Source organism: Falco biarmicus, chromosome 6 (assembly GCF_023638135.1).
Source record: "Falco biarmicus isolate bFalBia1 chromosome 6, bFalBia1.pri, whole genome shotgun sequence".
Lineage (NCBI taxonomy): Eukaryota > Metazoa > Chordata > Aves > Falconiformes > Falconidae > Falco > Falco biarmicus.
Genome location: NC_079293.1, coordinates 45,609,871 through 45,627,813, shown reverse-complemented (window position 1 = coordinate 45,627,813; position 17,943 = coordinate 45,609,871). Strand labels below are relative to the sequence as shown.

General features: G+C 39.8%; 1 protein-coding gene across 3 annotated transcripts in view; it reads right to left on the bottom strand.

Annotated features, from left to right (window-relative positions):
• The window catches only part of PLEKHG1 (pleckstrin homology and RhoGEF domain containing G1), a 136,202-nt gene that overhangs the window by 3,876 nt on the left and 114,383 nt on the right, over nucleotides 1–17,943 (bottom strand). For all 3 annotated transcript variants that reach the window (XM_056343794.1, XM_056343792.1, XM_056343793.1), the window contains 13 exons: nucleotides 15,436–15,482; nucleotides 14,762–14,912; nucleotides 13,627–13,758; nucleotides 11,078–11,260; nucleotides 10,894–10,989; nucleotides 10,673–10,759; nucleotides 8,319–8,352; nucleotides 7,152–7,247; nucleotides 5,894–5,932; nucleotides 5,397–5,419; nucleotides 4,346–4,564; nucleotides 2,654–2,770; nucleotides 145–1,813 (listed from right to left, as the gene is read on the bottom strand). In XM_056343794.1, coding sequence (XP_056199769.1) covers nucleotides 145–1,813; nucleotides 2,654–2,770; nucleotides 4,346–4,564; nucleotides 5,397–5,419; nucleotides 5,894–5,932; nucleotides 7,152–7,247; nucleotides 8,319–8,352; nucleotides 10,673–10,759; nucleotides 10,894–10,989; nucleotides 11,078–11,260; nucleotides 13,627–13,758; nucleotides 14,762–14,912; nucleotides 15,436–15,482 — 2,893 coding nt within the window. The remainder of the gene's footprint in view (nucleotides 1–144; nucleotides 1,814–2,653; nucleotides 2,771–4,345; nucleotides 4,565–5,396; nucleotides 5,420–5,893; nucleotides 5,933–7,151; nucleotides 7,248–8,318; nucleotides 8,353–10,672; nucleotides 10,760–10,893; nucleotides 10,990–11,077; nucleotides 11,261–13,626; nucleotides 13,759–14,761; nucleotides 14,913–15,435; nucleotides 15,483–17,943) is intronic.

The following is a 17,943-nucleotide window of genomic DNA, read 5'->3' as shown; positions in this document are numbered from 1 at the left end:
GAAAACTCACTGCAGTGGCAACAGAGAAAATATAATACCGATACTCCTAACAGGGTGAGAAAAATTCACAATCTTCCAGTTCAGTATACAAATTTCAATGAAAATTACTAAAGAAATATCTTTATAGAAATATTTTGAACATACCAATAGCAGGACCCCCTTGTTTCTTCTCCTCCAGAATAGCAGCAAGATCTTTGTGCTTCAGTTTCTGTTGTCTGCTAGCCGGCTGCTCCTGCTCTGGACTTTTAACTTTCAAAAGCTGGTTGGCCTTCTTAATTTTTTGACTGTACTGCCTTGCCATCATAAAAACTCTGTTCTTTGTTTTATCCGCAGCAGCCAAGTCATTTTCCATGCCCTCTGCATGCACACTGGACAGAACGCTTTTGGCAGATTCGTATGGGCTATCTACAAAAGGTATCTCACTGGAGAAGGAAGATCTATTCAGACTCATAAAAGAGTTTTCCTTGCATGGTGTAGAATCTTCAAGCCTGAGATTAGCCTCACCTATGGTGGCAGCCCTGGGCTTCACAGTTTTAGGGAAAATAGGAGTTTCTGGCAGAGAGAGAGTAGACAGCGAGTACTCTACATCTTTACTTAGTTCAGGTGTACTACCAGCATGCAGCCTTTCCTGCATATCATCTTTACAAACAGGAAAGGCTGCAAGGAGGCGGTCTCTTGTCTTTTCCTCATTCTTCTTGATGTAGTTCTCCAGGTCATTCCAAATCTCATCTACTTCCTCCGAGAGTTTATCTGCTGCAGACTTATGGGACAGCGAGTCTGAGTTGGAGGAGCTATCTACCAAGCTCAAATAGTCATTGTCGACAGGAACACGATGATAAGGACTTTCATCTTCACTGAACGGAAGACTCTCTTCAGAAACAAACTGCCGTAGATTGTCAGAATATGCAAAGTCTTTTTCCAGGCCCAGAAAACTCCCCCTTTTCGAGCATTTTAAGGGGTCACATTTAAAATTCAATAGCGGTGTTTCTGGAAGCACTATGGTGTCATAGATGTTGTCTTCAACAATCCTGAGCTCATCCAAACTTGAAGTAGGTGCTTCCCTACTGAGTAGTATCTCATCCCTACTGGCACGAATGGAGGCCCTGTTTTGATTTGCTGTCGTCTTTCTGGAGGGTGAATCTAAGCTGCTTTTGTTTTCAGCCTCATAGAGAGAGTCTCTGGCAGATCTCTGGGGACCACGGTCTGTCATCTCCTCCCTTCTTGTCAGACCCATCAGCTTCAAGTCTTCATAGCTTATATTATCATAAACATGTTCAATATCATCGATGGTCAGCTCCTCTGAAGATTCGGGATATGCATTAATACCGCTCACCTCTGCTCTCTTCACCTCCCTTCGGGAACTGCGCTCCCCTATTTTATACCTTGCGCTGGCTGGACACGTGTTACTTTCACCAGCACTACTGGCCCGCCTAACAATTTTGTGACGAGTGGGGCTGGAATTCTCGTTTTGATGCACTACCCCTAAGTGCCAGCTGCACGGACGCCCAGAAGAGCCCCTCCTTTCTCCACCAACAGCTGAACTAGCATTGGATGCAGATACTGATGGTACAAACATCTGATAATCGTCTTCATCATCTTCATTCTCATAAGGTGGGCGCCGGCTGGGAAACAATGCCTGTCTGATCTGATGGTCAGTCCAGATGTTTCTGACAGAGGTACCTCCTCCCAGGATACTCATGATTAACGAGTTGCTCTGGGGTGTGCTGAATTGTCTAGGCATCTGTGGCTGTCTAGCTGCACAGGGAAATGGAAGATTCTGGGTTGTCTCTTCATCTGAAGGGTCCTTGGAGCTCTGTGGAGATTTGAAATAAGCAGGTAACATTAGCCTATCCCCTGCAGTAGTACAGCGATCCCCTCCATTCACAGAACTGCTATAGCACCAGCATGTCCCACAGCATGAGTCAGGTGGAGATGGGCAGGGTGAGCAGGCTCCTCGCTAGAGAGCCAGGGAGCCAAGGTGACAATGCCAGACTGCTTTGCCTCCTAATCCTTACCATGGCTCAGAGTTCACTGTTGGCATTTAATAATGTCTTACTTCAAATAAAAGACACTGGCTAATGTTAATGCATGAGTAATTAAAGGCAAATTCATTTGGCAGGAGCTAGGTTAAACCTTTTGTGCTAACTCTGCAGTTTCACAGTTGGATTAAGCTAATCTGACTTTGGGTTTGTGCCAAAACTTTTGTTCTCCTCCCTTTCCCCTTGCCTATAACCCTAGAAGAAAGGTATGTTACACTCCCTAGCACATGCCATGGAAGACTTCATTTTCTTTTTGGACTAATTTGTTATCCAGCTCCACTAGCAGATCTGATTTACAGCAAGGCCACATGCCTGCTAATAAGGCTAATGTGAAGAAGGATGCTGTAGATATTCCTGGCCAGATGTTGGGAAAGAGAGGGAAAGTTAATTACTTTTGTCGCAAGTTAATGCTGACTGGTTTGGTTAGTTGCCTTTTTTCCCTTGCCCCCAAAAAGAATAATCTTTCATCATACAGACTATTATTTCAATTATATGAATATTAATACATGACATAAACAGAAGATGACTTATCTGTCTACCTAGGGAAAACACAGATCCCTTTGAAAGATCTACAATGAACAGCAAAATAGAAGTTAAAAAAAAAATATATATACCTGTGTTTCACACTTGTTGAGATTAACACTTCTCCGTTTTTCACCATTTTCAGCAGCTTGACTATTAAGTCTTTTTCTTCCCCCTTTTGACTTCTGCAGTGAGTTTTGCTGCACTCCCTGTGATATGAAAGAAAAGGTAATAAAATCTACAGTTCTTTGTACAGCCTTGTTCAGAAGAATTACTATCAGCTAAAACAGGCCAGGTATATACACCAGAAGAACAAAATGCTCACAAGTAGTCAGAGCACTGCCACAAGAATGATTCGGAGCCTAGAAAACTTTCTTTACAATAACCAATTAAACTGTATCAATCCATACAGCTTGTCAAAAGTTGTTGAAAGCAGAATCTGTGTACAAAAATATAGACGTAAAGGAATACATAGAAATTGGACAAGGGAAAGGGCTTAATCTCACTGCCAACATTATAATACAAGAAGGTGGTCACACAAAAATTCAAGTTTCAAAGTTTTTGTTTGTTTGTTTTGAAAAGGGGAGGGGATAGTCTCACTATCACTTGCAGTCTTGAAAACCAGAAAGAGGTCTAAACTAAAAAAGTATGCTGTCACCCAACTTCCCAGGAAAAAAAACCCCAAACACTACTCCCCCGCCCCCCCCCCAATAAAAAAAAAAAAACAAAACCAAAACAAAACCCCAGAAGGCTAGAATGTTACATGCTGGGCAGTGTCCAAATGAACTCAAGAGTGAAGGGCGTGCATGGTGGGAATGGGAGGGAATCTGCAACGGTATTGTTGCCACACTATGGATTAAACACTAAGCTACTATTATACATTTTTATAGTGGCATTCTTTTGGACTTACTCATTCTTTTGTACTTACCCATGTCAGGAAGAAAGACAATTACAAGACACTGCACTACACTGATACAAGATACTATTTTATCAGAGTTACGATGGAAACATAATTTCAAAGATGAAATGTTCAGTAAGCTTCAAAAAGAATTTAAATAATAGGTTTTGGATAATTCACAAAATAAATGGACCACACAAAGATATGACTTCAGCATCAACTAAACCAAACAAACTTAAAATCTAGATTCTTTAATACAATCACCTTTCAAAGCTGGGGTTTTAGTTTTGCAGAAGTACTATGTGTGTGGAAACATCATGCAGAGTGGGGAAAAACTACCACCTATGCAGTAGTAACAGATAGAGACTCTCATTTGCAGAAATCCCATTCACAACTCCTTGTATTAGTTTACATGTTCCTAGCTACCACCAGCAGCTCAGTCAAGAATCACCACATCACATGTGGCAGGGTCTGAATCTTAGCTTAATATTCCAGTCCTGGCTTTGGAGACCTGAAGGCAGTGTGTCTCTGCACATGGCCTAAAGAGGTTTCTTTCAAGGCACCAGCTGGAGAAGCAAGGAAAGGTCAGTTGTGCACAACAGGTAAAAGCAATAGCTTTCTGTCAGAACTCAGCTTGAGGACTGCAAAGGACTGAGTAAAATCTTCTTCAAGCAGTGGGGATTTCTTCCTCTGTGTAGGGGCTAATTTTACGTTTTCTCTGCCAAATGCAAGAGAGTGTTGTGTAGGTCTAAAAAAAATATTTCTAAGGAGACAAAGTTGTAAATACTTGTTACACATTCCCTGTGTCCTTGTTACAGATGTTTTTAATCTCCCTTCCATCCTTCCCAGGGAAACAGGATTTTATTTTCTCCCCTCTTTTCCCTACCTGTTCAGACTCTTCTTCATCATCAGCATCAATCTGTTCTGTAGCGGAAGTCTGAAGGTTTTCGTCCTGATCACTGCTGTAGGCTGGCTCAATGGACTCTTGAAATTGGCTCTCCAGCCCACTGGGTTCCAATGGAACCTTTTTCCTAGAATTCAGCAGGGCTTCATTTGATCCTAGTTTGGTGGCTTGAGATAATAGGGCTCCTTCAATACTGATCCGCTTAAAAAAAAAAACACCACAAAACTTTGATTAGAAGTTTATAGAGATTATATATTCCATTAAGACACTTTTACATCAGACTTAAAAGGCAACATTTAAGCTACATTCTGTTAGCTGCACTGAAATGAGACTTTTCCATAGAATATTTAGAACTGAAAAAATATATGCAAAAGCCCCCACCTCAATTATGGGCTTCAGCGTTATGGCATCCCAGTGAAGTCATATCTAGTGTACCCTGTTTGTAAATCTTACACACACACACAACTTTAAATTCCATCCCAAATAAACCCTCGGGCCTGATATTCAACATGAGACTTTCAAACTGCATTGGGAACTTCAGTACAAATTCTTACAGAGAATGTAAAAATCAGAAATGCTCATTTCCATCTGCTTAAGCTGTATCTGCTCTGTTTAGTCATATATCATGGTTTATACCTATGGTATGTATATCAGAATAAGCTGAAACTTTCCAGTCTTATTCAATAAATACATAGACAATACGCTCCAAAGAACAAACACAATATGCACAGCACTTCCATGATTATAATGGTATTTTTAAGTACCCTATAGCATTAGTAATTGACTGTAGTGCATTATAAAATACAACAATATGTGGATTAGTCATTTTTTCATTATTAGATATTCCTGAAATATTTAACTGTTTTTCTATTGCTTTCATTCCAGTAATCTTATTGGAGATGCTAAATAACATTTATTGTTTTGTTTCCATTCTTAATATCAACACAACTAAGAAGATGTCGATTCTATAGTAAATGCAGTGCTCTAAGTCATTTGAAATGTGCTAAAATAAGAAATATAAGAAATGGCTTACCTTCTGCATATCTGGACTCATATCTGAAAACAGAAATATATACTTCAACATAAGTGAAAAATCAAATTGGTTATGCCCACTTTAATGCTACACTAGTACCCCTATTATGAATTCCCAAAAGGGGGTTAAATGCAGCAGCAACTCAGCAAACAGGCTATAGGGTCTCTGATAAAACGGAGACAGCGTGAGCTTTACCACAGTTCCACCAGAGGTCCTGATTTTGCAACACTGATATGGTATCAGCAACTACTCACAATGGCCAAGACTCTGTGTGTTCAGTTGCCAGTTGTTAGGATGTTTACAGGATCAGAACCCAAGTGTGGAAAAAGCTGACATCAGAATTAAAGACTAATGCTTTGTTTTCCTTGCATAGTTCCTCCTCCTCTCTTCACCTCCAAACATATTTAGGCCAAGTTATAGGAGAAAATGATCCATCTTTACTTGTTCCACAAAGTACAGAAGCACAGGGTCAATGAACAGTAGACGAACTAGCTTACCGTTTGACTTCAAAACTTTATGGACTCTAGATGAGGGTTCTGAAAAAAAGAGAGAATCACGTTTAAGCACTCCAGCATCCCAAAACAAGCTATGGGCATCCTGTCCAACTTTTTATAACACGGATACCAAAATTTAAGCTTTTGAGCCCATGCAGGGAAGCCAGATTTTCATTTCTTAATCACCCAATCTCTTCACAAAATAAGTATTTGTTGAAGAGCCAAACCTATAGATGTTACCAAAGAACATACACGTTCCTGAATAAGCCACAGGTAGATTTTTATCCCACGTTAAGATTCCTGCTTTCAGAAGACTTGGTCATCTCTCTTATTGCTCTAAATTGCTGGAGGTTTCCTATTAGAAATATATATTAGGTACCGACAGCTTAGCAGTTTAAAAGTGTAAATAGATGAACATTACATGGGACACCATTTGATCAGTATCTTGTATTATTCCTTTTACAGACAAAGCAGCACCAATGCAATACTTCACCTCAGAAACAAAGGAAGATGCCTGAAAAGTAATTAAACCTTGGTTGTTTTTCAGACACACATGGTGCTGTATGATAAATCACTATGTCGATACTGTCATGAACCTTAAGTCATTCCCAATACACAGTGTTACGTGTTCCAAATTAGAAAGGTCTTTAAGCAGCTGAAGAGGGGAACACAGTGACTGCAAGATGAAGTCACCCAACTACAGACATTGGCAGTGACTTCAAGAGAAAACTAACAGTAATTATGGTTGTATGTTTTGAAAAAAAACCCAAAACCCAAAGTCAGCATAACCACCTCTCAAATCTCTATTATCCATAAGGCAGACATTACATTAAGTAAAGATAATAATCATGTTTTGAAATAATAGGCCTATCATAATCAGGATGAAACCACTTCTGAGACAATAATTATTTGGGGGGGGAGGGGGGCGGGGCGGTGTAGAACTGTCAGATTTAAATAATATGACTGGCCTTTCTGCATATGCATTCTTTTATCCATTAGAAAGTATCAACTATTCTTTATGCATCCATCATTAGGAATGTATATCCATGAAACTAAATGCAAACAGTGGATAAAAAAATATATCACACAAACAACAAATGGTTTGTAAGATGCTCCACCCGTACCTGAGTGATACTGTGCCGTGTTAAATATGCACGGAGTGCAAGTTAAGGACCAACTCCATGTGCCCAGTCTTCCCAACCCTAAACAACTCTGCTTGTTTTTTCCATTTGTCATCTTGGTGGCAAAGGAGCTTACTCACCTGATTTCCTTCTCACTCTGTGAGGAGTAGTGCCTTCTTTAGGCTGGTATGATGATTTCATTTCTCCCTCAGGGCTATAGTGGAAGCCTGGGTGATCTGTGGAACAAGCAGAGGCACACAGTGTAAGAGAGTGACAAGGATGTCACTTTACACACCTTGCAGACCTCTCCTCTCTTACATCGTCCTTTTATGACTGACAATAGTACTTTGTGGTGGACTTGGCAGTCCTGGATTAATGGTCAGACTTGATGATCTTAAAGGTCTTTTCCAGCCTAAATGATTCTATGATTCATTAGAGCCTGAAGCAACACAAGCAAGACCTGCTGCTGTAGGGTAGCTGTTAATCACCCAGCCGTGGAAACGCTTTGCCCATTTTGTTGTTTCTTGCTCCAGATGGCTAACCCAGCATGTTTGTTTGCCAGTTCCTCAGTCAGAACCTTCCTGACCAATTCTCTACAACAACTACACAAATAAACATCAAGCTTGCTTTACTCCAAGACTTCCTCAGCTTTTATATTGTAGGTCTATTGTTCTCACTTCCCTGCAATGCTAGGGATCACTAGATCCCTAGATGAAGAGCTCACGCAGCAAAACCAGCAAGCAGAAGAAGCACCACCAGGGACTGTGCAGATGGGACTGCACTCAGAGTGCAGACAGCAGCATCACATGTGCTTTCTAATGCTGGCTCCTGGGACACACACAGGTAAACTCTTCAGACATGAGCACAAGCCTCGCTGTCTGCCAGCTACAGGGTTGCCAGCACAAAGAAGTCATACCACTGCTACATCGCTCTTCAGGCTGTGTTTGCTTGTTGCTAGCCCTTCAGTGGGTACTAGCTGGAGAGAGGTTATGCTACAACACGGGAAAGATCATACATTTAGTCAGCATGGACTAAGCAAAAGAGAGCGGCCAGTGTTTACAGAAGGTGTTATCTGCCTCCTCCTTGCTCATCATGAGACAATAACTTATTAGTTGCAGATCAGTCAGCCCAATGCCTACAGAGTGCCACAGGATCTGCACCCAGTTTTGGGGTTTCCAGTAAAGTCATAATTCAAGGAAAAGAAACCTGGCCTCCTCCTGTCTCAGAGGAAACCAGCAGTTAAAGCCAAACTTTTGAAGATGGTTTTATTCATTTTATAAAACAAAAGTGAAAAAGAACCAACTTACGTATGGCATCCATTTCTAGAATTGCCTGCTTGGCCTAAAAGAGGAAAAGTAACAAATGAAAAAGTTAAACTAAGTAGAAGGATGAATTATGTTGCATATTACAAGTAACAGTGAGTTTATAGGCAAACAACAGCAAGTTTAATATTTGAACTATAAATACGGTTAGCAGCGTTATTTTCTGTCTTTGTGCATCGAACACGTTACATATGTGAAGAAGAATTTTGCTGGCAGGAGGTTACCAGAGCTTTTCTTCTCGGGGCTTCACACAAAAACCTGTTTGTTGTTCACTGCCCCCGGCAGCTCCACCTTGTGTGCCCACCTCCCCTCTGGCATCACAAGGGGAGGAGTGCGTACCTACAGCACCCGCGGGTGCCAGGAATTTCTGGAGGATGTGGTGATGGCACCTCTGACCGCAAATACTTTGGCTTCAAAGATAGGGGCTTTGCTGTGCTGAGACCATGCTGCACGTGCTGCGTCTCCTCCATGGAGACGCAAACCTCCAGAGATCTCTCTCAAGCTCCAGAATTTAAAGCAATCAATACATGTCTCCATATTCTGCTGGGATCAGCACAAAACTGGCCCCAGCATCTGGGAAACTGTTGGTTTGGTTTGCTTTTTTCTGTGATTCACAGAACAGTTCCTCCCTAAAAGTCAAATAGTTTAACTCTTTTATTATTTTTCATCTCTGAAGTAGTTGGCACAGAAAACACTATCTACCTTGCTTCCTTTAAGAGTTTACTTGAGGAACAGCTGTTAAAAAAATACATCACCATTTGGTTTAAGTAAATTGAACGAGGATAAAAAGCATCCCATGATTGCTTAAAATTCCTCACTTTTTTAATGGGGAAAATAATTTGGATGTTTTATCAAGTATATCGGCTAACAAGTAAGAACATAAAGTAAAATAAAATAGCATAAGAACATAAAGTAAAATAAAATAGCCTACAGAACCCTTTTGCTATTCTACAGGTGCAGTTCGGTAATTTTCCACCAGGTGTCACATGTGGACTACTATTAATTCCTAAATCCTCCAAAAACTAGTCAGAGAGAAGTCCCACAACTACCAGTTTATTAAAAATATAAATTGTGCAGACAACCTCAGAGATTTATTCCATTAGAGTTTTAATTTCTCAAATGATTTCTCTGAGCAGAAAATGGCATCACATTTTCAGTTACACATTTTTTCCACAGATCAAAAAAAAATATCCAGTAAGAAGTAAGAAAAAGTCTTGATACAAAAGCTGAGATGGTGCTGTAGTATTTTTTTTTTTTACAACCTAATACACTGCAATGTGTATTTACATTGTAAGCATGAATACTAGTATAAACATTATACCTTCAATAAACTGTAAACTAAAAGATAAAAAGAGAACCAGTAATAGCAACTGCTAGAGCTTTTTCTCCATAATTCTTTTTGTTGAAATGTTGGAAATGAGAGTCAGCATAGCACCATGTCTGTCAGTTACAGGTAACATTTTTTAGCCATTACAGCATAAAACTCAGTGGAAAAAAAAAACACAGGCAGAGAAACTGATCAGTGAAACCAGTACTGGAGAAAAAAAAAAAGCAGCAGTAAACTCAGTGGGGAAAAAAAAATCAGAAAAAAATCTTGCTTCCTTATGAGTCAGTGGCTACTGTGTGATGGCAAGAGTTAACTTGGGTTAACACCCTTCGAGAGGTGCATTATGTTACACTGGGAAACATCACCCGGAGCTCTAAGACAGTATTTCATAAATAAAAGGACCAGATTTCCCTACTCCAAGATGTTACAGCTATGAATATGTTACCAGTGCCTCATTTTCTCTGGAACAAAGCTGGCTAGCTATCTCACCAAAAAGGGCCTAGATTTTCCAGCTAAAGATGTAGGGTTCAGAATGCGTGTGTGTATTTGTAAAGTGAAGCGTGTGCTGCTGGCTTCACTGCTATGATATCTAACAAAGGCAGATTAAAATTGGCTTGGTAAGGTCTACACATGCTTCAATTAGTGCACCTCAGTGTTGTGCAGATAGGCAGTGTCAAGCTAAGGTATGCCCTTATAGTTAAGATTTCTGACATTGCATCTCTGTTACTCATGTCTTAGCAGTCAAATCCCAATATAGACAGCAATGCTGCTAACCTGGCTAAACTTTTCTACTCCTGTACCAAGCCCTGTAGATGCTTATAGTGGAACTTTCCCATTAATTTTGAGGAACTTTTAAAGATATAAGGAAACAACATGTTAATTAACCTCCTGGAGTCTAAACTTTCTGTAAATTGCCATGCATCTTACAAATAACAAGATTGCTGGAAGTTAGTACACATACAAGGTGTTTTGTGGTTTGTTTGGGGTTGTTCTGGTTTTTTGTAATTTTTACCTTGGCAGGAATTTTAGCAGGATGGTTTTCTAGAATTAACCTCTTCAAGTGAAGAATCCAAAGCCGCTTGTCTTGCTGTGACTTTGCCTGATTTAAAAAAAAAAAAAAAAAAAAAAAAAAAGTTGCACCATGAGAAAAAGCATTACTGTGCTGTGCAAGGTCAGGAATAGCATACGGTGATCCGTCAGGTTACCCAGCAGGCAGGAAGGTTTCTGTCATACCTGGACAGTATGTTGCATCTTGGGATTTTTGTAGTGGAAGACGCTAAAGCTAAGTGGTTCCTTTGGTATTACTTCAACAAGCATCAGATTCCCACACTGTAACAAAGAGAAGCAATGACATGAATCATGGAGAAGTTTTGGGGAGACCCAGAGACAGCACATTACCACCTGCTCTCCAACATACCAGTATGTGAGCTTTGTATGCAAACATTTCATCTCTCTTTTTTGTAATTAGCAGCAGCTTGTCAAAGAGGAACAATGTGCGCTCATTTTTGGCTCGCTGAATACGAAATGTTCCTTCTAACACCAGCTCCCCGTAACTCGTGAGGTCTGGCCCCTTCCAGTTAGTGAGCAAACTCTGTATCTCCTGCAACAGATCAAAGAAGAACAACTGACATTCATTTCAGAGAGCTTACTGAAATGAAGATTCAACCAATCTGCCGAGGCCATTCCCACTCTCCTATATAACGTTCAGCATCCAACAGTGGAAAGTCGCCATAAACCTAGCAACCTCCGCACTGGTGACGTGCAACATTGCAGCCAGGTCCCTGGAGGTCTGTTGCCAAGCCCAGACTAAAACATGCCCTCCTGAGTACTGGTTAGTGCCTCTGCATGGGCCCAGCGAAGAGCCCTGAGTTCTCTGGGGCAGCCTGTAAGGGAAGAGCACAAACTCATCTCCCTGGACTTGTAGAGATGGAAAATGGTCTGTAATTCAGTCATCAGCCTCTCTCATGCCTCCTCCCCTCTCCCTTCTGTATCCCTAACCAATCCCTCTTAACACTTTCCTCTCACCCTGGGTATCCTCCTGCAGTTGCGTGGTTCCCCACTGAATGAATTATAATGCCATCTCTGAGTCTTGCAGGCCCAGAAGACACTTCTGTGAGGTGTTGAGAATGAAGAGATGTTTCTTAGAAGACTAAAGGACCAGAAGTGATTTGGTCAACTGATGATACGAAGATTAAGATTTGTTTGTGTTTTTAATTATCTGTATTGTTAGATACAAATAGACCACAGATATTTCTTGCCTTATTTATTGCTTAAGGGGGGAAAAAAAAAGGCTGGAGAAACATCTATGAACATCTTTACAAGCCTATGTGACTTAGCTATGGCTATTCTTGTTTCCTTGAGTTGCTCAGTTTTTCTGTCAGTGGCAATGATATAGGGCTTAAGCATGGGACAGCAAATTCTAAAAGCAGGCTAAACCTTAACTAGGGAGATCTTTAAAAACATTCAGTAGACTTTAAACTGGAAACATAAGCAAAGCAGGGGCAGATTTCCTCATCCTAGGCTGGTCTCTCTAGGACATTACACTTTAATACAGCATTCAGCTAAAAAACATCTCAATACATTTGAAGCACAAACACAGCTTAAAGCATTCACATACAGAAAACCCTAAAGCAGCACACTTTGGACTATACACAAGACTTATAAAAAAATACTTAAACATAACAAATGAAAAAAGTTGCATTTTATCAGATCTCTCCAAGAACTTGTAAATAAGTGAGGGTATAGCACAGGGACGAGGTCCACCAGTGTTGAGGGAGACTTTGCACAGGAAGTGTCGCAGTACTTGCAGCTTTACAGACTGAATGGCAGTGTGACAGTCCGCAGAAGACCTATCCTTATGGCTGCAGAAACAGATTTTACATGTGTAAAGGGTAACTATAAACATTTTCCACAACCCCATATATTTGCCAGATGAGCTCAATTAAAAAAAAAAAAAGTTTTTTTTCCCCAAAAGCATTTAACTCTCTTTATTGCCAAATATTACTGGTTATCATTACTCAGATTTATAGCATACTGTTGTTAAAAGTCATTAGTATGCACTTCCAGCAATGTATGGCAAAGGTTACACTGCTGCAGGCAAGACATTATCAAATATAACCCTATTGTCCCTACAAAAAACCAAAGAGAAACCAAAACCCAACCACAAAAAATGAGGGTCAGTAAGTTGCATTTATGTTAAAAAGAAAAATAAAAAGACAAAGAATAACATGACATAGATTTCTGGAATGGTATAAGCCTATTACTCCTTTTATAAACTAAAAGCCCCCCCCCCCCCCCCCCAGTTTTCCTAAAGCAGCATAAATACCACTGATGAAAATGCAATGTAAAATTGTGATTCACTGGGAAGTTTGAAACAGAATGAAAGACCCATAAAAAGTCTACAAAAGAGCTTGCTCTTGATGCCAAAACATATTTGGCATGTAGCTTTTGTTTTCTCCTCAAAAATTCTTCATTTGAAGCGAAGTTCACCTTTTTCTAACTATCATGTTTCTAGGTTTATACTTTCCACAAAGCATCTGATAATGAGTCTTCAAAAGCCCAAGAGGAAAGTACTTAAACAAGAAGCAGCACAAGAAATGCCTCAAAACAAAATTAATCAGCACAAAGGGGAGAAATCGGAAACCACAGGATTTCTGAACAAAGCCATGCCCTAGGGTTGCACAGCAGTGCTGTACAATTGAGGGAAAGGAAGAAAGAGAAGTTATCTTAAGTTCCATATTACTGAAAAATAAATGCTTTACAGGATGCTGCTTGTAGGGTAGAGTTGTCTGATTTTTCCTGCAGCAGCTATGACCATGGTTTCTAAGATCAAACAGCCACAGGCATACTCAACAGGAGTCATAATTTAGACTGACAAAGATTAAAAGATAAACCAAAAAATGTTAATGTCATACATATTGACAAAAACAGCCCACAAACACCCATAAAATCTCTTTGGGAACTCACTTGGAGCCTGATCGCGTGTTCATGTTTCCTCTTCATGTCATTTATATGCCATGCCACTCTCTGCATCGTATCAATGGCATCCAGCACCACGTCATAGCCCTCAGTGTCCTTGTCAAGGTGGTTTTCTATTTCCTAAGACGGGGGGTGGGGGGTGGGGTGGAAAAGTCCTGTTATTTCTAAATTCATTTTCCCAGCTGGACGCAATACTCTGGTTTTATCTGTACTATTTTGTCTTTGCGTTGTGACCACTCAAATGCAACATTCCTGCCTTTATTGCTATTGAACGTTTTATCAATTTGATTAACACAAGATGACTAACAAAGCCAAGCCTTTACGGTCGGTTTAGCAGCGACTATACTTGCAGCAGCTGATGTGAGCAGAGAGGCACAGAAAGAGAGTGTAGCATGCTGACAGGAGACCTTTTCAGACAGCATGTAATGGCTTTCTTAAAACATAGGACATATCTATACACTTACAAAACCCTGATGGTATTACAACTAGGCATTACTTTACAGTTAGAGAGCAGAAAAGCACCAGACATTTTAAATAAGGATCAGTGTCTTTACACTTCACTAGAACATGACTGTCTAATAGGAAACATATGTGGAAAATGTTAACAATAAAGCAGGAATTTCCGAAACTTGCTTAACTGAATTCACTGAATATGGAAAGGGTTCCCACTTCCTCAGTCATTCCTCTGCACAAAATTTTTACCAATCAGGGTGGTTTTGTATATATTTAGTCCTTCTTTCAACCACCCCCAGCATTGCAGCATGTGGAAAAATGCTGTTTTTCATTGGAAAAATAAATTTGTGTACAAAAATGTTTAATCACAACAAGAATCTTCCAAACAGCTTCAGAATTCGTTTTTTTTTTTAAAGCAGCTAATTATTTTGATGGACAGACTGATTCAATGTGTCTAAAATAATTACTATAAATCATCCATTCCAAATATATGCATATGCTGTGAAGTGATGAAGTCAGAAAAAATCTCAATATGTAGAAATCAAATACCCCCAAAAGAAAGAGCATTCAAGGAAAGCCAGAAGCTTTCTAACCGTCAAGCCTTGGACCAGAGGCAGGAACTTCAACATGCAGCAGCCCTAAACTAAACACATTTCTAATGGGTGCTTACGTGCAAAAGCAGGTGGTACTTGAGGATGCGCTGGACAGGTTTCAAGAGATAAGAGCCCAGGGGCAAAGAATGCTGCAGTGCTTCTTGCCGCTCTCTGAAGAACTTGGCCAGCGCCTTGTTCCTCATACATTCTGTCAACACAGCCACCGACCTGGAAACACCAATACATAGCTTTAAGACACATAGTCTCTGTAAAGTCTGCAGGTAAGGTCAAGAATTGTTTCTTTCTTCCCTTGTAAAAGGGGGCAGTAGGTTCCGAAGCCAATCACTGCTGCTTCTGTTGGTTGGGTTTTTTCAGTTTAGCTTTTGCATTCAGTTATGCTTTCCTTTGACATGCAACCACTCTCTCTTACTGGGAATCATATATTTGGAGCACTGCAGAATAAGACTATAATTTTCTAAAGAAGGATAATAGCAGTGAATGGCAAGAAAGGTAAAAATAAAACTTCAGATGAGCATATTTCATTTTGGGGTGGGTTTTGTTTTTGTGTTGTTGCTGTTTATGTTGGGGTTTTTTTTGTTTGTTTGGGTTTTGTTTTTTTAAAGAAAAGGTAAACTCCTTGACCATTCCTCCCATTTGGGTGGGGGAGAAGTTGATTTTTTTAATAGACTATAATTTGTATTACACAAACTGGCCACGGGACAAATAAAGAAAGGGAACCCAGAATTCCTACCTTGGGTAGTTGGTGCAGTACTGTGTATATATGTGGAAGTCTTCACTCTGCATGGGGAGGAAAGGTTTACATGTATTCAGATTTTTTCAAACTAGCAGCTAACATGTGCAAAGTAAAGATGATTATGTCAAGACAATGCCCCCTCCAGTTCCTGATCAACGAAGACTTTCACTGTGATGGTCCTATCACTACCAAAAACCTGTTGAATTGAATTTTTTTTTCCTTTGGGGGGGGGAGATTTTTCGTTTACTTTAAGCAAAAAACAAATAAACCTACATAGAGTTAAAACAAGTGGCTTTGCAACAGAGCCTCCAAGGTCCTTTATGACAATCCATGCATCTTAAAAAACCAGAACCAAACACAAACCACCACCACCCCCCATCACCATTACCCCTTTCAAACAGCTGACTTGCACATACCTAGTTTTTTGTTTGCTAAAAGCACACATCTGCTTACTGGGAGAAGTTTTGCAGGTTATGTTTAGTGTGTAATTTTCAACCAACATAAATACTTCCACACTTAAGCACAGTCTAAGCATAAAAATCAAAAGCCACAAAAGTGATATTTATTTTTTTTTGTTAAGTAAATTATGACTCTGTGAAAGCAGACAGTTATTACTCAAAACAAGTTGTAACTAGATTTAGGTGGGTTTTCACACTTGCCTGTCACAGTGAAATTGCCAACGCTTAATGCTGACAAGATTCTCAGAGGAAAAGCCTGAGTTTCATTCCTTTCCTCCTTGGCCTAAGCCTTTTTTTCTTGATCATCACCATTTCATTTTATACAAGAACAGGTTTCCAGAAACATTTTCACATGCTTTAAATTCACATCTGCCTATCAACTTCTATCCCAAATAATATGCAATTTCTGCAGCTTGCCAGAGCCCTAAAGAACTAAGAAAGCACAGCAGAACTGCAAAATGCTCCCCAAAATCAATTACTTTTTCTTTCCTGAGCGATAAAAAGTAATCCTCCAGTAGTAAACAAGACCCCAGTTTCCACTTGAAGCATCTTCAGAGCAGACTCTGGCATTCTGCAGCACAATAGCTGTGCTCCACGAGGGGTAGTCACTGGTGAATGGCGAGACCAAATACCTGCCTTCACAGCAGGCAACAGTGCTCTGAGGAGCAACACCACTTGGGGAGAGGGCTGATGCAGGCTGTGGCTTTTGTTTCTCGTTGTTGGGGTTTGGGTTTTTCTGGCCATTCATCAGAAAGAGCCAGCTGAGGCAGTACACTTTCCTATTGCCATAAGCGCTGCTCCCCTTCCCCCTCTCACAGGCGTACAGCAGGTTCTGCCATGCATTTTTCCACTAAGCAGTGATTCATAAGGACCTCACCTAAAGCAAGATGCTACTTCAGATGGGTACGTCATTGCAATTCGTTTCAGTATTTCTTACAGGATTCAATAGTAACTGTTTTGAAAAAAATAAATAACTCTAGCAAACTTTTAACGGACGTTTCTCTAAGGGGCTGCAATCCCCATTTACTCACTAGTGGGCTATAAGCTTATTAAACTTCCCTTCCCTTAGAAACCAACTAACCAACCCACCAAATGTACTCTTGATACAAACAGAGTTAAATGATTTAGCTTGGTTTTTCACACTTTAACTAATTTTGTTGTCACAAGTATTTTTTACGGTGGCATACCCACATCCCATGTCCACACCCCAAGACAGTAAACTTGTTTTATAGCCTGTTCATGTCCACACTTGGGACCCTGACCACAGCTCCAAACCTTCTCCACTCAAAGAATTAACAAACCTCAGAGCATTGCAGACATTACACTGTGTAATTTTCTATGGCAATCACTATCAAACTAGCTAGCACTCGTAATACATCAGGGTGCTTAAGAGTGAGCAATAGAATGAAATTCAGTAAGATGAAAAAAGGAATTTATTTCATATATGCATCTATTAATATAAGGTTTTCATTTAAGGGGTTTTGGTATAAATTGTAATATATTATCATGGCTACAATCACAGAATAATGCAATTTATAGAACTGCTTCATAAGCAAAGTGCAGAACATTTTGTGCCAGTTTATTTTTTAGGGTTTTTTTTTTTTCTGCTCATAAATACAGTCACATGATTGTTCTGCTTTTCAAACAAAAAGAAAAAGAATATATGTTGTGAAATTTTAACAAATGAAGGCATTATCAGTAAAACAAACAAGGTCAAACACTTCAGGGTTTCGGAAGGTTAGTGCACATTCCCCACAAAATCAAAAGCAAGTCTAAAATCCCCAGGAGCCTTTTCACACTCTCCCTCCTTGTTTTGGTTTGGGTTTTGTTGTTGTTGTTTTGCTTCGGTTTTTTACACAAGGTCAAAACAACTTGCAATAGGATTTTTGGTTTTAAAAGACTTTTAGTCTAGCTATTAAATGGAAAAAGCTTGTATTTAAAACAAAATAATGCAGTTTCTCATGCCCTCAACACCTCTAAAAATTTTAATAATGGTTTCACAATCATCCCTTCTTTCTGAACAGACATGACGCCAAATTTCATACTG